The sequence below is a fragment of the Cyanistes caeruleus genome, chromosome 21 (assembly GCF_971803275.1).
Source record: "Cyanistes caeruleus chromosome 21, bCyaCae1.hap1.1, whole genome shotgun sequence".
In the NCBI taxonomy this organism is placed as follows: Eukaryota; Metazoa; Chordata; class Aves; order Passeriformes; family Paridae; genus Cyanistes; species Cyanistes caeruleus.
The window spans coordinates 2,971,829-2,994,774 of NC_141721.1; the positions used below are offsets into that span (position 1 = coordinate 2,971,829).

At 41.5% G+C, this 22,946-nt stretch overlaps 1 protein-coding gene across 2 annotated transcripts in view; it reads right to left on the minus strand.

Annotated features, from left to right (window-relative positions):
- Positions 1-2: 2 nt before the first annotated feature.
- Positions 3-22,946, minus strand: part of RABEP1 (rabaptin, RAB GTPase binding effector protein 1) — a 49,363-nt gene continuing 26,419 nt past the window's right edge. For both annotated transcript variants that reach the window (XM_086859057.1, XM_086859058.1), the window contains exons 5-18: positions 18,922-19,035; positions 17,437-17,572; positions 16,479-16,657; positions 15,470-15,595; positions 12,867-13,334; positions 11,155-11,259; positions 10,316-10,432; positions 9,006-9,104; positions 8,440-8,580; positions 7,610-7,799; positions 7,277-7,332; positions 6,782-6,880; positions 5,859-5,975; positions 3-3,900 (exon numbers count right to left, since the gene is read on the minus strand). In XM_086859057.1, coding sequence (XP_086715183.1) covers positions 3,799-3,900; positions 5,859-5,975; positions 6,782-6,880; positions 7,277-7,332; positions 7,610-7,799; positions 8,440-8,580; positions 9,006-9,104; positions 10,316-10,432; positions 11,155-11,259; positions 12,867-13,334; positions 15,470-15,595; positions 16,479-16,657; positions 17,437-17,572; positions 18,922-19,035 — 2,049 coding nt within the window. In that variant the 3' untranslated portion in view covers positions 3-3,798. The remainder of the gene's footprint in view (positions 3,901-5,858; positions 5,976-6,781; positions 6,881-7,276; positions 7,333-7,609; positions 7,800-8,439; positions 8,581-9,005; positions 9,105-10,315; positions 10,433-11,154; positions 11,260-12,866; positions 13,335-15,469; positions 15,596-16,478; positions 16,658-17,436; positions 17,573-18,921; positions 19,036-22,946) is intronic.

The following is a 22,946-nucleotide window of genomic DNA, read 5'->3' on the forward strand; positions in this document are numbered from 1 at the left end:
ACTTCAGCAGCTTTTTTTAATTTGGAACACTTTCTCCATAAAGGACACACCTTCAGTACAGTTAACAAATGGTTACACTGGAATCCTGGAGACAGCAGAATTCTACACCCACGATTGCACAGGACACCAATGGCTTGGCTCACTGGAATGCAGTATTGACTTCCAAACACTGTTTGCCTTTTGCAAAAGATGGCTCTGGAGTCCTTCTTGCCATGACAAGGCCAATTCAGTCTCTGCTGTAGCCAGACTCTAGTGGACAAGAAGGAATTGTTGTCCCTCCCCCCTGCCCTTGGAAAAGGCGCCGTGGTGAAGCTCAGGGGGGACAGGAGTTACTGCACTGCTAAAACGTGGCACAGCAGGGCGGGCGGGGCAGTGCTGGGGAGGGACCGGGTACCAGACATGCTGCAAGAACACTTTGTACAGGTTAAGACTATACAGGTACAGGAATGCAGACAGAACTCCATCTGGGCCCTGCTACAGCCTCCACCAACAGCTCAGCCCGGGTCACAGCTGAGCAGGTGACACTGCCTGAGACAGGAGAACCCACGCCGGCCCCAGCCATGCTCCACAACACCCAGAACTGGAAGGAAGAGCATTTGTTTTCTTATGTTCATGAGCAGTAACACCAGAATCCATCATCCAGTGAGTATCTACACCAAGAGCTTTTCCTACATTTACAGTCTCTTAAATTTGCTCTGCAAATTTGGCACACACTGTCTTGTTTTGCTTTTAAAGGCCCCTTTAAGTCTGAGTTCAGCAGAAGCTCAGCTGCTGCTGCTGAAGCTTTGCTGTCCTTCCCCAGGAGGGACAGCAGTTTGCAGGGAGCACATCTCCCACCACTTCTGTGAACAGCCAGGGTTCCAATTTCAAACAGAATTGTTTAAAAATCTGACATTACAGCAGTTGGTGAAAAAAGGTGACTCGTATTCCAACACTAAAACGGTCACAGCTGGTACTGACAGGAGCACAGGTGTTCGGGTGCCTGATGGAACAGGGCGGTGAGGAGGAAAAACAACCATGCAAGAACTGCCTGCCCATCTCCACAGCAAAGTTCCTCCAGGGACTTGTGCAGTGCCTGGTTCACAAACGAGCAAGAGCACACAGTGCACACCCCCCTAGGCCTGCAGAAACAGCTTCACTGGCCCCAGGGCTACCAAGGAGCCCAAAACACTTGCCCCACTTGCCCCCTTCCTGCCAGGCCACGGCCATGACCTCACCCTGACACCAGCACACCTGGGGAAAGCTGTGCCCATGAGCCATAAAAACACACCAAGGAAAAGCCACCCAGAGCTGGAGCTCCTGCAGCGCTCCGAGCCAGCACAGCCAGGGGTGTTCAGAGCAGACAGGGCTGCTGAGAACAGGCCAGACACAGGCACCAGGAGGGGATGCTGCAAGGCCAAGAACAGCCCCTTCCCCTGCTCACTCGCACTGGGACCATCCAGAAACACAACCAAAAAATATTTTACAGTGAAAGACTTCAAGGTGCAGTTCCTCAAGTGCTCAGCTTGCTGAAGAGGGTACAGGATGTGGTGTAGTTTTGCCATAGAAGAGGCTTCCTTACACCTCCTGCACAGGTGAAGTAGGCACCAGTTACAGGAACTAACCCATAACCAGTTACACATTAGTTTTTGGCAAGGGAGGGTGGGAACAGAATAAAAAGCTTTCCTTTCTGTTCTGCAGCTCCTACTAAAGGCCTGTAGTTTTGTCTCCAAAGTCTACCCAACCACTGGAAAACGGAATGAAAACATCTGGTCCTGGATTTATGCATCAGGACCTGGCTGCTGTCACCCACAGTTCAGCAAATAATGAGAAAGGGTAAAAAATCCCTAATCTGGTAATAGCCAAATAAGACTCATGCCACACTTCAACTTCACTTACTTTATGTGAAAGTAAGTGTCATCTCTAGACATGACAGCTCTGCCACCTGTTAGTCATTACTAAGGTGGGAAAAATTAATTTGGGGTGTCAGGATTATGAAGGGAATTAATTGCCAGGGTGAATAAAATGCTTTAACTCTTGTAATGAGTGGCAGGGAATTGAGCTTGTATGATGCTTTTTTGGCTGTTTTTAAGGCATTCCTCTTCAAAACCACCGGTTCTGACTTTATGCAGTAGCAGGATATACACTGCTAAAAATAGGATCTAAGCACTTAAAATACATAGTCATGTGCATTGCAGTTTGGAGCATTTTCTGTCACTTTTGAAGGTGATGAAGAAAATCATCAGATCTCAGGCCAAGTATGTGAAGGAAAAACAGCAAGGAATGGAGGGAAAACTCCAGTTTAGGACAAGTTTAGAAGTTTAGGACAGTGGAATCTGCTTCTTCAGCCTCCTTTTAACTGAGTTGTAAAGTTCAAGGATTGGGTTTGTGCCACCAGGATCAACAACTGCAACAGTTCAGGAATCTGTCCAGCTGTGTGCACAGAACTCCAGCAGCACAGCAGGAGGAGGAGGAATGCTCATGTTACCTCTGGACATTTATAGAACAAGAAACCCAAACCTGGCAACTGAGTGATCACAAGAATTTCCTGCCTCTGCTGCCACATTACTCAGTGTAATTTAACTGTGTGGGAGCAGACCCAGGGCACAGCAGAGGAGCCACCTCTGAGCTCCAGGACACCAAAGAGCTGCACTGCTCCCTCCAAGCTGCAGCAGCACAATCCTGCAGCTCCTGCACACCTGTGCCCTGACCAGGAGGGGCTGGGAGTGATTCCCTGTGTGCTGACTCGAGGCTGACCCAGCAGAGGGGTCAGGAACAGCTTCATTCAGCACCTGCCCTCACCTTCCCCAGAGCTCCTGCCTTCACACCTGGTGCTACCCCCAGAGCAGAGCACACCTGCACCACCTCAGGCCAATGTTCAGATGTGCACACAACTTTTACCAGCTTTTTTCTGCTTGGGTTTTTTGTTTGTTTGGGTTTTTTGGTGGTTTTTTTGGGTTTTTTTTCCACAGAGAAGGGATTTCAGGCACTGCTCAGCTTTAGGAGATGAGATACAACTGGTTGTAGCTCCATATTCTAAATTACATTTGTGAAAAGAGATTACAAAACAGTGCATTTCTTGTGCTTTCAGTATCTGAATTCAACAGAAAAATGGCAAGGAATTAAATTCTCAGTACAGTGTTCTTTTTTTTTTGGACTAGCATTTACCTGTTCAGGAGATACACAGCTCACTCATATCCACATTTCAGCAGCATTCAGATTCTTCACAGAGCCAATGGTTTTAAAAAAAAAAGTACTGAGTTATGAAATAAGATCAATATCCAGTGTCCTGCTAATAAAGTCATATTTTAATATAAAATATTCATACAGCATACTCTACACCTCATTCTCTCTGCTAGCTGAATACTGTTACTGACTATTCAAACAGAAAAACTTCAACCACTCTGCTCTTCAACGTTTTGGAGGGACAATACAGTTTCCAGCAGCTACTTTGATCACAGTAGTGGGGGAAAGGACAGAGGGAAAGACAGGGGTATATGTTCCAAAACTCTATATTAGGTTATGAAGTCGGCTGAAAGAGGGAAGTTTTTCAGAATGTAAGGACTGATCCCACTCAGTGGAACACGAAACACTGCACTCATTAGTGTTTCCATTAGAAAGTTCTCCTTCCTACACTACAAGTCACCCTTGTGATCTCTTCCTGCCCAGTACGAAACCTTTTTCCCCTCTAGAAACAAAACTTTAGTCATCGCTGCCCTCTGTTGTCTTCTGCTCTCTCGGTTAGAGTTAAATAATAATTAATGTTGCTATAAAGATGAGTTAAAAACCCCAGACGCAGCCTCGGAGCCCATCAGGGTGTCATGTTTCAGGGAGCTGATTAATGTCCGTCAGTTTTGTGTCGTTCAGGATTGCACGGATTCTCTCCAGGGAATCTGCCTGCCGGATCCTCTCCAGCTGCACCTGCAGGGAACCAACACAGGCACCGCAGTCAGCAAAGGGGAAAGAGCTCAGCCCCAGGCCCAAGGGGATCCAACATCACCACGGCCTGAAGAAATGCAAGGTGTGAAGGAGCACAAGCTTAATTTGGACCCAAGAACTGGAGGAAGGAAGGCACGAGGCAGTTGTGGTTTTACAATAAAGCTCAAATTTCTGGGGGGCTTCAGCCATCACCAGCACTCTGTGTTTTGTCTCATGTCCAGTCACCAACACTGTACTGGAAAGCTGGAGATGTGCAAAGCAAACCTTCCCAGAAAGAGCGTAAAGGAGCAGCCCAACACGTGCCTTGGAACCTCTGGAGATCACAGCCAAAATGCTCTTGGAGCAAACATCCCATTTCCAAGTTCACTCCTTCCTTTGCTGATACCCAGTTTAAGCTATTTCTTATCTGCTGAAAAAGGGCCCAGCAGAACTGTGGTGAAATCAATGCAAAGAGAGCACAAATTATTTCTCTCTCACACTCAAGCTTCCACATTCTTAGCAATAGGATCTGGGCTTTCAGGTATAAATCCCTAACTAGCATTTAACTGTTTTTTAACAGTTCTTCTGTTAAAAGAAGAAGTCTTCTTCTGAATTGCTGATAACTAATTTGGCTACTGGACCCCTCACACAAGGAGTAGCTGCCCAGGCTCTCACTGGCAAGGCCAGGGAAGGGAATAACCCTGCCAAGAAACCACAATCCTCCTCTGATGGTCATCTCACACTCTACAGTGCACATGGCACAAACCATTGCTTAAACTGGAGCACAAACTGATGTGCAGTAACTGCTTAGGGCAGAGAGAAAACACAAAACACAGAGCTACAGTTCTTACTGAGCTCATACTGAAGGTTTACTAAACTACCTGCAAGATGTGGAAGAGTCCACCACACATCTTCAAAGTGGTGGCTGTTTGCTCTAAGAACTGCATAAACCAGTGCCTGCAGGATTTTACATAACAAAAAGCGAGGATGAGGAAAAACAAGAAGCAACTTCTCTAGGCAGGACAACTCAGTAGTCTCCTTTGTCCTACCCAACTCCTCCAGACACAGAGAGGACAGATCTCTACTGTCCATCCAGCTAAACTGTGTCTAGTAAACAAATCTTTCACATTCTGGTGTTAATTTTCCAAGTAAACCTTAATGCCTGACTCAGAAAATGTGTAGCTTGAATTCTGCTGGATGTCACTGAGGGCCTGGGCTCCAAGGAGATGGGACAGAAATTCAGCACCTCCTCTGTGAGCAAAGCTGGAACATAAAGGGGGTGCAAACTCTGGAAATTCAGACCCTGAAGGTGAACCCAGCCCACCCTGGTTCCCCCAAGACACTGAGAGTCTCTCTGAACACACAAACTGCAGCTGCCACACAGCAGAGAACAGCCTGACAAATCAGGATCAGCCTCAGGGACCCCTGACAAAACTCCTATCCTCAGCCACCTCTTGGCAGCTCACATCAACCACAGGCCCCACTTGGTGGAGGAAATACAAGGATAACAACAGAGACAATAGCAAGGACCAGACTTTCAGAATATATAAACAGAAAGCAGTAACTGGAACTCAAAGAACCATTTCACATATTCAGATCAAGCAGTACTAGTTCCTTACTTTGTCCTCAAATATTTGCATCTGAATGATTTGCTATGAAAATATCACATTGGAAGCATCAGGAGATGGACAAGGGAAAACATAGGTTTGGAAGAGCCATCATCTTTGGCTCTGTACAGTAACTGAAAATTGGCTGGAACCAAGTAATCAGAATAGAATCACAATAGCTACAATAATATTAATATAGTAGGAATAGCTGACCAGTTTATTACACTAATAAATTCTAAAATAGATCATAAATACCAGTATAAGAAAATTTACAACTGCTATTTCTTATTTTACACAGCTCTGGAGAAATAATGAAACTAAAGTAGCCCTTACACATTGATTGGACTCTCTTACCTGAAGTGTCTGAGAAAGCTTTACAAAGTCTCTCTGCACTTGCTCACTGACATCTAATTCAGTCTGCAACCGCTGAGCTTTGTTCTTCTCTTCAAACACCAGCTGCTCAAGGTTGGCCTGAGGAGGAAAAGGTTTTATATGCTTGAACTGAATAAAAATCAGCAGCTTGTATAAACTGATTAAAGCATGATACCAGAGGAAAGCAGCACAGTACTCACAGGGCCTTGGTAACAATCTAAACCAGTCTTTCCACACCTCAGTTTTCCAAAGTGCAAAATCAGGGGCTGATACCCATCAACAGGTGCCAGTAGATTGGTTAAAGCATGAAAAAGCCCAAAGTCCTTTAAAAGCACCATGAGCAGGGATCTCAAATACAAAGGCAGAGTCCTGAGTTTTAGTGAAGTAAGTTCATGGTGAGGGCAGTAATTTGCTGCTGGCAGTGTAACTGTCTCGCTGTGCTGAGCTTTAGTCAGAGAAATTCTGGGGGAAGTGACATAAAAAACCAAAACCACAACAAGAGAGGGCGGAGAGTGAGTGCTCAGATCACAGTTAATTCACCTGAGTGCTGAAGTAGATCCCTTTCCTACAGCAACCACAAAAAAAACATTTCTTCAAAAGCATCAAAGCATTCAATCCAGGGCTTGGTTATCAGGACACTCCACAACAGGAGTTACTGAGCCTTACCTGGGAGGGCAACCCAGGGATGTTCAGGCCAGCAGCAATTCAGACCCATCACCTTACAAATCCCAGTGAAAACAGGGGTGAGGATTTAAACCACATCCAGAGGACATTATTGCCCTGCCAACCTTCTTACCAATAGAGAAAAGCTTCTTTTATTCATTCTTAGGTAGTGCCACATTCTCTGACACAGCTGCTCATCACAAAAGATGCAGATAAACTTCACATCCAGACATCATAGCTACCTTTGCTGCAGTCTCCTTCTTCAGCTGTTCTTCTAGAGTGTTCTTTGCCTCCTGCAGACTCTCCAGCTGCTGCAGGTTTTCCTGTGAAGAACTTTCCAACTGTAAAATAATAGTATTAAAAAAAATTAACTTCCTAATATTTCCATTTCTCACAGTCCCCCCATAAGGAAGTCTAAGTATCTTCCTGGGACTCAGAAAACAATCACTTCTAGGGACAGAGAAAACATCACTTTCTCTCCATTTATTTACTTTTGGAGCTGGAGAGAAATGTCCAAACCTGACATTTAGGTCAGTCTTAGGTAGTCTAGTATTAATTAGGAATTAGTTAATCCAATATTTAGGCTACATATTAATAAAACAGATCTTTTTAAGGAACAGAACTATGAATGTGTTCTACTCCTACACTGGCATCAATACAGGAAAGAGAAAAAATAACTTTTATTAAAAAAACCACACGACCAAACCCAGAAAGCCCACAGTGAAAGGGCTTCTTACCTGCTCCTTTTCCACTTTTATTCTTTCTAGTTCAGCTTTTAAACTGGAAATGGAAGCTGAAAAACAAGAATATTAAAACTTAAATGCAAGAAACACAGGAAATTGTTCATACCCTGTTTACTTCTGTTAATATTTAAAGGAGAATTAAGCTTGTGTTACATCTAAAGTACCTCAAAAGCAAACAAATAATTCTACTTTTGTTTTCAGCTGCACAGCTTTGGTGTCTCTGCTTTCAAAAGTGGATAGTTTTTAGAATTCAGGTACAAAATCAAGCCTTTGTGTATCTTAATCATTTCTTATATTCCTATTTTGAGACTGTTTAACCCTTCTCACCTATTTCCTCTTTGCAATTCTCTATTTCCAGCTGTAGAGTTTCTTCTATATTTTCTTTCAAATATTGTTCAGCTTGGATCTGCTCTTTCAAGAACAGGATCTCAGCCTTCAGCTTCTCCTCGAGGTGATCTGCTGCTGTCCTCACACTGATGATGTCTTCCCGGTATTTGAGGATCAGCTCACGGAGTTCCTGGATCAAGGATTAGCAGAGATGAGCATTTTGCTGTCCCACACCCCAGCACTGGGGTATCTGCCCAGGGACAAAGCTGTCCCAACATCCCAGACCCTGTTTCCAGCACAGAATTACAGTCACAGTCTGCTTGGCCAGAGGAAATGAAAACATGGCAAGATTCACATCCCCATGGGTTTATGATGCTCCCCCTGCCCTTCAGCCTCACCAAATCTTTTAGGCTTAAAGGAAGGGAGTGGACATGAAAGGCATGATAAGGCTTATCATTATTCAAGGCTTTGGATTATCACTGATCTTAACTGGACAGAAGTGACTGACTTCACTTGAATTACTGAATCAATACAGTGGGGCCCTGCTGACTGAACTCTTGTGTGCCCAGTTGGAAATTGCAGCTTGAACTGGCTGAACTGGGCCAAACCCACACTCCCCTGACCACAGAGCAGCTGTCAGGCCCCTGGTGGCTGAAGCAGCCATGGCACAGGGGGATCACACCACTGGCTTTGTCCATCACAGACTTACAGGGTTAAAATCCCAATTACTGTTCTTTGTGCTATTTGAGTCAGCTTTTTGATAAAGAATAATATGCCAGTGAGATCAAGTCACAAGTACTGCTGGTGTTAATGATTTAAAAATGTTTTACCTCTGCTGCTTCTGGTAGAATGAAATCTTCAGCCTGCTGTAAGGACACATGCAAGCTGTGTTTTCCTTGAAGACTTTCATTATCTTTTTGCAGTCTCACCAACTCTTCTGAAACCTGCTCCCTTGACTGTGTCAGGACAGCCTACAATGCAAAGAAAAGCACAAATTCACACTTAGGGTCACACTCAGATCTCTTCTGTCCCATTTATTGCCACTGCTTTCAGAAGTCTGGTGAATTGATATCCTTTGTAAAGAAGGGAAGCAAAATGATGCTGTGGATCAACACAACCAGTTCCTTCTTGCCTGCCTATGCACCAGAAATAAAGGCAAGGTCAACTTTTAAGTGTCCAGGCAGAGAAGAGGAAGCAAGTGATAAGTACAGCTTTGTTCAGTCTGTCACTTTCCTCTTGTGTTTATCCATTAGCTGGTTGTGCTCATGGAGGGGAAGGAGAGAGAGGAATCACAGGTGCTTTCAGGAGCTGGCAGGGATCTTTACTAACACTATCTCAGCAACCAGGGCCAGAAAAACAGGGATGGTCATGGATCTCTGGAATTAACCTGCCTTACCATTTGCTCCTGGACACTTCTCTTGGCTTGCAGAAATGCCTGCTGCAGCTCACTGAGGAAATTCTCTGACTTCTGACACTTGGCCATGAGCAAGGAGATCTTAAAGAAAGAAAACACAGACAGACACGTAAGAAATACAGCATGGAACAGATTCTGAAAAAGAAATAAGTGCTCTTGCCTGTTATCATTACTGATAGATACTTTGAAACTTCAAACTAAAGCACTGAGGTTTATGTTAATTCTTCACTCAGTGAAGCAGGAAAGCAGCTCCAGGCAGTAAGGACAGATGCTGTGTTTCTGCACCAACAATATTTTTATATTCTATTTACTGAACTCTGAATCAACAGTTAATTCTAGTGAAATTTACATGTAATCCACTTCAGAGACACTGAAGGGAAACCAAAGAGCTTTTATTTAAATTTTCAGCATTTTTTGAATTTTTGTGCCTTTCTCTGAAAGCACTCACCTTCAAATACTTTGCAAATCATCCCACAACACCACATGTAAGATTAATCATTACTTAATTAATAGCAGCCTGGTACAGTCAGAAGAACATATAAACATGTTCCTGTTGTCTAAGCTGGACTTTGTCTACGGACTGTTTCTCTAGTAAGAAAATATACTGGGTGGGATGGAAGAGAAAAAGTTCCAGCCTGAGTGAAGTAAATTCAGTGTATTGTACACAGCATGTACCTACTATTGTAAGCTTTAATAGGCCAAAGATGATGAGTTTTTTCCTTCTTTTTATTTTTAACTATGACTACCACCCATTATATTTGGCTTCATTGTTCCAGAAGAATTAGGTACACATCTCAGACTGAAAAATCTTTCCAGTGGGCTATTATTTTAAAGGAGTTCAGTGCCTATTTTGGCCCTGCTAATGCCTGCTCAGCTCCTCATTACTGCATTCTTCTGATAGGAGCAGGTGGTGGAACAGGACCACTCTTCTAGCAACAAGGCTGTGCCCAGAGCACAGGGCTCCATTTGCATGTTCAGGTCATTTCAGACACAGCTCACTCCAAAATTCAAACACTACTCAAACTCCTACTGCCACTCTGTAATGGATTTCACATTTAGAGATGATATTTTAAGGCCAAAATTGGATAACACAATATTAGGGACACAATAGATTTATCTAGAAACTGTGGCAGACTCAGGTGGAGCGTAACTAACCCTAGAAATTCTCATTTGTGTTGCCTTTACAGCCAGTAGCCCATCCATAGCTAACAAAACACAAGTTCTTGTTACACACATCCTTTCAAAGAAATCAATTTCATCATTCCTGGATCTCAGTTACCAAATCCTTGTACCTGATTAGAGGAGTCTTCAGCACTTTGTTTCATGTAATCCTCCAATTCCTGTTTATCTTTCATTGCCTTTTCCAGCTGATCGTTAGCCTGCCTCAGCATCACCTGCAGCTTTTTCACCTGTGTTGTCACAACAAAATTAATTCATTTTTCATTGTCTTGGGGAGCATTTATTTCCTGAACCCCTTCACTCCTAAAACCACAACCCAAAAATCCCTCCAAAATCCTGTGCAACCCAGAAGTTCCTTTGCTGTTGAAACAGCCTCCAGCACAGATTATCCCTCTAAGGAAACACGGGACATCAAACTGCACTGGACCATGGCCATGTAATGACTTCAATCACTTATTTCAAAGCAGAATGTGACTCATGCCTTCCACACCCATCTGAAAATTATTCTTTGGTAGATGGCAGGAAACAAATGTCCTCCAAGACTTGAAAGTCATTTTATGCTGCTAGGATGAGGTCCTTTTCTGTTAACAGATCTTACAGTATCAAAGATAATAGAATTTAATGCATGACAAGCATTTTAAAATATAAATTATTAAAGATATTGACTTCAGCATGGGCATACTTTTTATAGAACAGTGCCTTTACTGCATGGTCTTACAGCATCAAATAAAGGGATTCTCCAAGGTGAATCCCTAAGAAATATGTACATGTTGGTGCTCATGACCACAAGTGAATAACAAATCAAGTTATGTCAATAACATGACAAGTTATCCAGTATATTGATATCACTCAATTAAAATCAATAAATAAAACAGCAGATGATTTTTTGCTGCAACCCTTAGTAGTCCAAAAAGCTGCAAAAGCCTGGTTAAAGCAATGAGAGAAATCCTACCTGGTCTCTGGTCTCAGCCTCCTGGATCTGGATACCTTGCAACTGCTTCTCATAATTGGAGCACATGTCACAGCGCCTGCCCAGCTTGTTCCCTGCATTCTGCACCTGCAGAACACAGAGTCAGCACCTGCCATGAGCCCAGGGAAGTCTCCAGGGAAAGCAGGAATGCTGCACACACTCAGGTGTGTTGTATGGCCACAAAACATTGCAGACACAAGACAGTGGCAGAATCATGTAATGGCAGGATTGAGTTGCTCTAAAAGTGAAGGGTAACTCCAATCAGCTGTGGGATATCAGCTTTTCCTGCCATGGGTCCCACCATTAGCACAAAAGATACAAAGAGTTCATCAAGTCACCACTGTGTTCTTTTGACAAACAGCAGAGAAGAAAATAACAGTGCTGGGATGGGCAACAGCGAAACCAAGAGTAAACCTGCTGTCATTCTAGAACTGCAATGGTTTTGGCCAAGGGGACAAATGAAAGTTTTATCAAAGTTCCAGCTGCAGGTCAAGGTTGAGCTGAATCTGTATTTGTATTTGCTGCTCATGTCCAACCCACAGCAAGAGGCATTCACACCGCAGTGTGTGCTCCTGCCTTCAGAACATGTGGGAAGCTGCATTTCTGTTCTGGATTCTGAGACAGGGATGAAGTAAAGTGTCATCAAAAAGTCAGCAGAGCAAGGAAACACTCAAGAGTAAGGATTTAACTCAGCTCTGGGCTCAGGATGTTGTAATTTCTCCACATATGGCAAATCAGTAGGAAAACAACAGCAACAACAAAGAAGCAACTTCACAACAGGTTTGGACAGAACTCCTAAGCAATGATTTGCACTAAGCTGAATTTCAACAAATTGAGGGAAAAAAAAATAAAAAAACCCCAGTAGTTCTTCATTTCATCTGTCTTTCATTTGACCTTTTCTCCTTCACTAGATTCTTATGGTCTTTTTTTTACTCCCATCTTGTCTCCCTTTTCACCCAGGACGGATTATTATCTCCCCCCACTTTTTCTTCCCCCTGCAGTGCTGCTCCTCAGCCTCTCTTCCTCTGAAAGAGAAACCACAGGAAACCCCTTTTCAGCAAGAAACCAAATGCAAGCTTTGAACTGGCATCGTATAAAGCTGCTGAAAAACTGACGGGCAGAACACCCAGAAGCAACAATTTCCTTGGTCATCCACAGTGCAACTGGCCCAGGGCTTAGTCTAGTCTGCTGCTTGCCGCTCTCAGGAATGAGTTTCTGATGATGCAAGTCCCCAACAGCTTCCTGGAGCCTCTCTGTGGTACTTTGTGCATTGGGCATAGTTTGGCTGCTCATTCCCAAAGTGCCCCCATGCACAGCCCTGGCACACAGAGCAGCATCCCCAGCTCTGCTGCTCCTCTCTGCCCTCTCCTACTCATCCCCAGCTCCACTATAATGCCCTTTCCTCAACTTCTCATTTGCTCCTGTTCTTTTAAGTTCTCTCACCTCTTTTAAGCCTCTCAGACAATACTGAATTCAAGAGCCACCTCTGCCAGACCCTCCTCAAAATCCAAATCATCTTGTGCTTAGTAAAGCTGCCTGTGCCACGAGCAGGGCCAGCTCATACACCTGACACTGGATGTGTTTTACCTACAGAATCATTCCAAGAGGGGAAAGTGAGCAGCTGCCCAGGATGTGACCTCTTCCTTTCACAGCTGGCTCTGGGCAGAGCAAAGGAGGCAGAGCTTTGGACTCACCTCCTTCTGCAGCAGGTTCCACTCTGTCTCGCTGACCAGGCGGTACCCGCTGGGGGACACATAAGCACTTTCCACGCCCTGGGTGACACTGGAGAGCAGGGAAGCAGTCTCTTCTTGCTCTGGTGTCATTGCTTTGATTGCTTTTTCCTGATCTTTGGTCAACATGAACCCGCTCGGCATTTGCAGGGATCCAAGGGAAGCCGTATCAAAGTTCTCAGACACTGAATCTGCTCCAACAAGTGGTCCAAAATCTGACTCATCCAGGTTCCCAGCAGATTTTGCTTTGTTGTTGTATCCTAAAGCTTTGGACTGTAAGGATCCAGATGTGCCCAGACTGTCTGTTGACTGTGCTCTCCGTAGTCCATCTTTAAACATATCCGTGTCTGGTTTATTGAAGGATTCGCCAGAGGAAAGAAGTAAGTCTGCATCCAGGGAATGGACTGAGCCATGGGTGCTATTCACATGCACCTGGAATTGAAAATCAAGGAATAAAAAAATTGCTGACTCCATTTTAGTGGTACAGGAGGAATGCTGGACACTGATTATCAGACATGGCAAAGGCAAGTTTAAACTTTTTTGTCAAAAACATCTGCTCTCTAAGGTCACAGAGGGACAGAGAACTGGAATGAAGCATCTAGAATTCAAAAACAAATAAGTGTTCTGTTAACAGAGTGCTTCTGTAAGACTACTTTCCTGCCAGATAAGCAAAGACACAGATACTTCCATCTTATAATATCTGAGGCAAGATGTGCTTCACCTGAAGAGATGTACTTGCAACATGCCCTCTCCAACCACAATCTACACAACAGAAGGCAGATACTCCCCTTCCAAAAGGAAATTCAGAAGTCTTTCATTAAAAAACCCCACTTTGTATTAACATAAAAATAAACAGAGAAAAACATACTTAAAATCTACTCTATACCAACAAGTATATGTTGCTCTTCTCTTTTTCTCTTCTGCTTTGAGTGTCTGACAAAATACCAAAATATTTTCTTCACCAGATTATTTGTCCATAAAATAAAAAGAAAAGGGAAAAGGCTGGACTTAGACACAAACATATCCTGGGGAATGTCAACACCAAAAGCCACACAAATTGTCCTGTGATATGTATCAGGCACATGGAGCCTCTCGATCTATTTTTGTTTTTTGTAGCACTGAAAAGAGAGCAGTAATGCTTTATTTAAAAAGCACATGACTGCTTTCAAAATACCTTCCAAAATATTATGCACTTCTGCTTTGCCATTAGACACATAAGGAAGTAACACTGGAATCAGCCTCTTGGGAAAAATTATCATTTCTGAAATAGGTCCAGAGACCAGCAGGCTGCTGGCACTTTATATAAGTGCTTGTAACCTATAATTGGTATATATATCTTATGTATTACTGTTTTATGACTGTTGTAAATGCCTTGTTTTAATAATTTTTAGGTGTAATATTTATATTTGCATGTATATATAAAAGTTCATAATAAAAAAGTCAACAGAATACAGACTTACATAAAACTGCATTTTCAGGCTATAGCTGTTCTGTGATAACCAAAACAATATTAACAAATCATCTGTTTGTATTGCAAACTGCCCAAGAGAGAAGATCTTAGAAGTTACAACAAATTATAATAAGCTGTAAGAACTGATGAATAATATGAGTGATTACTACGTATAAAACATATTCTGAACAGCTAAAAAGGTTATAAATAACAAAACCAAACACACAGAGAAATCCAAACCACTCTGAAAATTATGTTCCTTCTCAAAATATAAATTTTCCATTATGTATAAATCTTAGAATCAAATAAATGTTGTGAATGATGGGCTAAAGAATATGCTATGAACTGAGATTAAAAAAACATCAGAAGATAGATTTTTGTTCTGCACCAATGTGCCTCATTTGCATAACTGGATATGGAAGATACAAACAATTTGTATTTGAAACAGAAAGTGACTGTAGGCTAAAGGGCAGAACTAGATCTCAGCTACATTTAGATCTCGTGATTCTGAATATCTTTCTGCATTCTGAACTGTTACACAATTACTTCAGAATACATATATTAAAGTATATACTTTTCTTTCCCTTTCAAAAATTATAAAAGCCCAGGCAAAACACTGGCTCACTTTGAAAATCTCAAGTCTCTTGAAGGTTAAATAAGTTCCTGTAGCACAAAAACTTGGTGGGTTTTTATTAATTTTTCCTTCATTTGACTCACAAAACCAAAATGGACCCAATAAAATGGTAAGTACAGAATTCAACAATTTGGTTAGCAAAGTAGCTACAGCACTCTTGCTGAATGTTCAGATATAATTGCCTTAATCCTGAACATTTAGGTGTGTTAGAATATGCTTAGAAATCCCAGGAGACTCTACCAGCAGTTAACCTCCAGAATGCAAAATGTAAATTACCATTTTTAATGGCACCTCTCAGGATGGTGCAGTATTGTCTTCCAATCTTAATTAGGATTTATAGATTCAACTGCAACTCTGAGGATTCTGTTATTGCCTAATAAGATTAGAAGCTACAGAGAATAGAGGGCTGTAACTTTGCATTTGTATTTGCAATGAACACACTGAGGAATTCCCAAGTGCAAGTGAAAGATTCTATTGTTTTACCTCTTCATTAGAGAGCTGGGTAAGGGTTTCTTCAGGGGCCAGAGAACATGAAGCCTTTGTTTCATCATCTGAATCTTTTTGTTTCTCTTCCTTTCTCTTGCTAAGCCTCTGCTGCTCATCTTCCTCCTAAAAATCAGTGGTCAATAGAGCATACACAGAAAATAGGATTCAATTTTGCCACAGTAGTCATGACATCAACTTTCATGATAAACTAAGCTACAAAGAAGACACTGAAAAGGATTATTTTGGTTAAAACCCAGTGGTTGTCACACAAATACACTTTTAGTTAATAAATACAGTGGTCATTTCACAAGGCACCCAAACTGACTTAACTGAGAATTTACTCTACAAGTTTAATGGCTGACTCACATTCTAGAATGATTTTATTCAAAAAGCATTATTACCTAGTTTAAAATTCTAATTATAAAGATTAGCAAGGAACAAAACTAGCTGGTACACTGGCTTATTGTATAGAATATAAATACATAACACATCTACACCCCTAAAGGACCCATTAACAGCCATTACAAGCATGAACATTAAAAAAAAAGTGAAAACCATAATAGATCACTAAGTCATAAGTATGTACAATCCATTGCATAAGAGAATTTAAAATTAAAGTCTTAATTTATGCCTAGGATATGTACTGAAAGACTGAAAAATCCTAGAAAGAAGTGAAACTTGCTGACATCCTTAACCCAGACATTTTGCATCATAGATGATTATTTCTTCCTCCAAGATTAATTTCTGGATACTCTTACCTTTTCATCTAACTATTGGCAACATTAGAGTTCCTATATACACCAATATTAAAATACTTGTCCAAAGGGGTCTGTTTTAATTGCCAGCTGTCATTCAAAGGGGAGATTTCAGTTAAAACTGGCAGTTCTCATTTTTTGAGCTATTACCACACTTGCCTCCAACATGTGATTTCCACACCTGTTACACTACAGTAAATCTACAGTGTTACAAAAAAATAAAAGCAAAAAAGATGAAAGCAGCAGGTAACCTGATCCTTTTTTTTCAGCTCTTCCACCTGCCGGAGCTGCTCTGAGGTGAGCACAATTTCCATCCTCTGCATGTCCCTCATCAGCAGCCGCTGGGACTCCAGGAACTGGTCATTGGCTTTCTGCCATGTGTGCTTCAGCTGGTTGTGCTGCTGCCTCTCTTGCTCTAGGAGATGGCAAACTATGCAAACAGAGAAAAAAATCCTCTGAACCACAAGTGTTTAAGTATCTTTTCCAAAGAGAAGTATTTTCAGGAATAAAAGTAATTGCTGGTCAAATCAAGAACAGTCAGGGTTTGTTCAACAACTATTTAGGTTAATAATGTCTTATTTCAAATACCGTTTTCTTCATTTCCAAACTTGGCTGGTGATTAGGGATATATTACTGACAGTTCAAGACTTCCCAGTGAGAAGACTAATGCCTCAACTTCATTCATGAATTCTAACAGTTTTGGGCTTTTTTTAGTGCTGGGTTCAAAAGATGATGTCTTCTATACGCCTATTTACTTCAGCAGCAAGTTCTGGTTTTCACTCCTCTGCAGTGACCTTGGGCTGTAGTGCTCAACAGGGATTTTCCACACTCCCTCCAGCACTCAGCACTGCCACACCTCAGGGAGCCAGGTCTATACATTATGGAAATAATGCTCAGATTTATGCATAAATACAATACACACCTAAAATCACGTCAGCAAGACTGAAGCTTGCAATGCTTTAAAAACTTAGCAGATATGCAACAAACCTTGAGAGTTTGGTTTGTTGGTTCTGTTGTTTTTCTGTCATAAGGGAACTCCACATTCAATTCTTCTGCAAATATTTTATGGCCTTTCCCATTTAAAAATGCTGCATCTTCCTCCCAATTTCTTCTAATCAAGTTCAATTAAGAAATGATAAAAGGATTCACAGCTCCACTGGGTTTTGCATGCTCAAGAAGAGAGTCAAAGGACTATTGCTAAGTAGGTACCTTCATGCAGCTCCTTCCTCAACTTCTCTGCATCTTCTTGCAGGACTGATTTTTGTGTGTTGAGAACAGCCACGTACATCTCCAAGTCTGTCCTACACGACTTCTCAGCTTCTAAATAATGGTTCAGCTCTTTAACCTGAATAAAAAGAGGGAAATGGCCAGCTCAGTGGGGGAACACTATCAGACATTTCCTTCTTGTTAGAAGTTATGGTGCTGCCTGTTCAGGTAATGTACAGGTGCTGAAGGACTGGTTTATCTGCAGAAATCACAAATATTCAACTACCAGTGTGCAAGTAGTGCTTGTATTTACTTGTGAATGAGTTACTCATTAAAATTCTGTTAAGTTGAACCTATCAGTGCATCACAGTTATAGCAGCTGGATAACAGCAGCAGTGAGCACAGACATGGTAAAAAGGGAAATAACTCAGGAAAGCAGACAGTGATCACTTCATTGTGAAGTAATCAGTGCTGATGGCCAGGATCTAAATAGCTGGTAAGTGCTGATAAGCCAAGAACTCCTTAGCTCAAAATAGAGTAATCATAGTAGTCAGGAAAAAAAGTATTATGAGGCAAGCTTGAAGTAAGCCTAAGAAGAGAGAAAACTTGGAGACAGACAAGAAAATAAACTTTCCAACTCATGAAAGACTGTTGCAAAAAGGAAGGAAAATCTATCAACAAAAAGCAATTATATCAAGAAATACTGAAGAAATAGATTTGGAATTTTTTTTATTTTTTTTTAAATAGCAAAGCTAACAAAGAACTGAAATGAGTGTCCTGCAGAATCTCCAGTGAGAGCCTTTTAAGACAGGGTTACATAAACATCTGTCAGACGTGATGCTTGGAGAAATGGATTCCGTCTTAGAAAAAGGAACAAACTGAAAGATTTCTTTATGGCACTATTCAGTTTTATGGTTTGCTGAGTCAGAAATCACCAGAGGTTTTATCTCAGAGAAAGCCAAAGCCTTCAGGCAATTCCTAACTGGCTGCACAGAACTGCTGTTCATGTTCCTCAGCACAGCACGGGACACACTGACGCCAAGCCAGGGCTCAGGACAGCCTTGGGTTGTGACTGCCACTGATGCTGGGGACAGCTTTCCTGCCCTAGGACACCAAACCTTCCATCTGCTACCCTTTAAGCCTTTCAAATGGGAAACTCTGACTTCATGGCTCAAAGTGTGACAATAACCCAGAGGCCAGGTGGTTGGGAGAGGTGCAGAGCAGATATTCTTCTAGAGCTTTTTCTATTACTCGTAGATCTGGAGCTGTGCAATTTATTCCAAACCCAGATCCCACAAGCTGCAACTCTCAAAACAGAAAGATGCAAAAATGTATTTAGGCCAAACATGACATTTGAGCTACAGGAGATGAGAAGAGCTTGAAGAGTTTCCCAATACACCTTTTTCTCTCTTATAAAATTTGACTTGTCTGCATCAAACTAGCACACTGCAAGATATAAATCAGGATCCAGTTAGAGCTCCCCCTCACCTCTGATGCTGCTTTTATTTTTTCTTCAGCTTCTGCCAGCTTCTCCTTTAGGGCTGCAATCTCTTTCTCCATGGGCATCACAACCGAGCGCAGCTTCTCGGCATCTTCCTGAGCCTGAAGTTAAGACAATAAATTGTAATGCATCATCAGAACTTCCCCAACAGTTCCCATGACTGGGGACATTTGGAGAAAATCTCTATATCAACAAAAAAAGCTGACTAAACTTCCACTTTCAGTGCTCATCTTACTGCTGTTTATTTAGTTCAGCAGCCGTCTCTGTGACAATGGGCTGATAGTACTCCATTTACAGAAGACAACTATATTTTAAGTCTAGGTATGGATTGAGCCACAAATATCTGTTTTAAAAGAGAATGTTAGCAAATCTATCACTCTTGATGCCTGGAAGAAAATGTATGGCTCAAGCATTTTAAAAAATATGCACTTTTTTCTTATTAAAGGCCTAACTGTCCCACAACCTGATGCCATGTAGCACATATGAGAAAATCCAAAAGAAATGCACGATGAAGTACTGACCATGCAGTTACTTACTCAGAAAGTTAAAAGCAAATGAAGCTGCACAGTAATGCCTAGTGTAGCTCAGTTCTCTTTTAGAAGATAATTTTCCAACTTTACTACTGATGCAGTATAAGGTTTTGGTGTTATTGTACTGAATATTTCAAACTATATATAGACAATTTATCCCATGATTTCTTTCAAAAAGTAGTTCTGAGAAGATCAAAGAGCAGCAGAATTAAAAGACTGTTTCAAGGAAAGGGAAAAAAAAGGGAAAGACAGGTAAAAATAGCAAGAATTAAAATGAGAAATAGCACTTGGGGTTCAAAATCAGAACTGCACGTTAACATGTGGCCCTGACATCCTCATTTCTTAAATGCTCTCCCTTTCCTTCAGGGATGCACTAGAGACTTTCCAAGTGGAAGCAGCAGCTCCACAGACTCCCCAAGAGCCAGCAGAACACTCAAATACTTGCTGCAGTAGAATTCTTCAGGGCACAGAGAATTCCAGCATTCTAATCTGGGCTGGCTCTGTGCACGAGGCTCAGAAAGTTCAGTTGTACTCTGTCTTCTGCTGGAAGAGCTCAGCAGGGGAGGGAGGGCAGGGAACTCTGCCCCAAAGCTGGAGTTTCAAAAAATGACACCTTTCATAACCTCATCAGCAAAGACAGACAGTAAATGGTAACACTCATGTCTGGTTTTAAAACTAGACTAGAATGCAGGTTTTAGAGGTTACTGGTTTGACTTTCAATTTCTGGTGAGCTTACTGACAACTGTATTCTGAGCAAGACTTTCAGGAATAAAAACAGAAATTATTTTTAACCACTGAAGTTTTCTAACTTAAAATTAATAGATAAAATGTTATTCCAAAAGCTGTCAATAATATAAACACTATAATTTTAAAGCTTTACAGAGAATTCTGAACACAACACAAAATTAAATTTCTTTACATTTCATTTATTTCCACTATATTTTGTCACTGCTGGAGTACCAATAAAGACCATGAAGAAAGCAAGGGCTGACACCTGGCAGTGAATTCAATACCAGGGACATGTGACTGTCACACACACCCAGACCCTGGCACCTGCAGCCAGCAACTTAACAGTCACATTTTTCAAACAGATGGGAGCAGGAGTTCCAATCTAGACATCATTGATTCATATTTCCTTTATCATATCAGTTCTATTCCTTTATTGCTACCTATAGCTGATTTATATGGACTAAATATAGCCCCACATTCTTTTCTAATTATTCAGGGTAACTGCAGCAATATTTCACTGCCAGCCTGGCTTCCCATGGCTCACCACAGAATACAGAGCAACAAATGTGCCTGTGTTGGAACCAAGCAGTTCACAGAAACAGTCAAAGTTCTCTGAAAGCAAAACCAGACTCTGAACAGCAACCAACTGGAAAGACAAAACTGTATCACATTCCACATACAGAAAAATTACTCCAGGTTTTACTGCTTGGTAAATAGAGCTGAAGTTTGACACTGTAGTTGCAACATATTGTAAGGATCCCTATTAAAGGTCAGTGTGATCTTGAGCTAAAAGCTCAGAACAACCGGAGTGCCAGGCCCTGAGTCTGCTCTTGGACGTAAAGCAGAATTACTGAGACTCCAAAATCGAGGTTAAAGCTCCACTCAATCTTTTAATAAAATGAGACTATCTGTTGTGTTGAAAAATGCTACTTAAAGATAGTGCTGCATGTGGCAAATTTCCTGTGCTAAGAGGTGTTATCCACTCTTCCAGAGATGTGATCCTCAAAATGTTTATTTCCTTCTAACTTGTTATTAAACTTAACTCGGCTTAAACAGCCACAGTTATGATCAGCTCATCTTTACTCATTCCTTAACCAAAAACCAAGCACCCAAACCACTTCTGCCCCAGCCAAACCTGCTTCCCCCAGCACAGGGGCTGCAGAACACACTGAGGGACCTGCAGACCACAGCAGGAAAATGACTCCATGGAGAGATAATGCTAAAAATGAGTCCAAGCCATTTTCAGAGGAACAAACTCCTGACTGGAGAAATCCCAAGTAACATTATACCTGAGCTTGTTCTTTAAAAATGAGACAAGTGGAAAACACACAGACACAACTTGAACATTTCTCTTTAAAGCAGGACTAAACCATTTAAAAGTCCTCTAAATTTATCACACTGATCTTCACCATTACCAACAAAAATAGCTTACTGTATATCAGATTTTATGGCAAACTCTGTCACAGAAATCTGATTACTCTCCCCTTCCAATTTCCCCTCTCCTGACTAATAAGCAGGAATCCTAACAGGAGCCTTGTACTTTCCTGCTCTCTCTGTACACAAAATACCTGCTCTGCAGACTTCTGCTACTCAGAGTTTGACAGAACTGTGCTAAGCAGAGTATGTATATTCATCACAGCTCCAGATCCTTTCCTGAACAGAAAATGAGATCTGACTTAAAAAGGCAAGTCATATTCTGCCAGTGGCCAAAGTTTGGGCACAAGTCATCCCCATGCAGTTGTTGTCCATTGACTCTGGACAGTCATTCCCCTGCAGAGAATGTGCAGGGAAGTACATGCTGCTGTGGAAACAAAAAACCCCAAACCTCTGGTACTTCAACCCAGCAGGAAAACCATTTCTTATAAATCACTGGCAAGTTTTCTGAAATATTAATCACTAGGTGAACATGTTAATCATTAGGTCAAGTATCCTTTTTTTTTTTCCAACCTTTTGGAGTTGGGAAGGGAGATTAAGAAGACGAAGTTACAATGTTTGCTTAGAAAATGATTTCTTAGAAATCACTGCTTTATGATATAAAATCACAGAACACACGAATTCTCTACAGAAATTAGCAATTTGCAACCTGAAATATATTTATATGGAAAAGCAAAACAGCTGCTTCCAGACATGCTCTTTCTGATGAAAGAACACATAAAGATGGAATATAAGCATTACTGGCTGTAAATGCCATTTTGCACGAGGAATTGATCACAAGTCTTCAAATAACACATCCCAAGTGACCAAGAAAGTTCCTCTTTTCCCACTGACTGCTGACACATGAATATTCATTATTTTGCTGCTCAAGCAAACTTTTCATGGGCTTGGGATTTGCTTGTTTGTTTTTAGGTAAAATTGAATGTCCTTTTCCCAATTTTGATCTAACTCTTAGTTTCCTTGCAGAAAAACCTCACAGGTTTAATAATAACAAAGAAGATTAAAACCTCATGCAAAGCAGTTTAAGCAATTATTTGAAGCTGCACTCTGAAAACCAGATTTCCCCCTCCCCCTCCTATTACATAAGGTACATGTTCCCCTGCTTTACAGACCTAGAAAGCTTTCCAAACTCCTATTACCAGAGATTAATAAACTGATCACCTCTTCCTTTAGGATCACCAGGGATATTTAATTCCATTTTAAAGGGTTATAGTTGAAAATGCCATTTATCTGCTATGCTAAACTTCTCCACTAAAGCCACTGAGTTTAGGTGAGCTCTGCTGCCATGTCAGCAACTTGCAATTTCAATTTATATAATC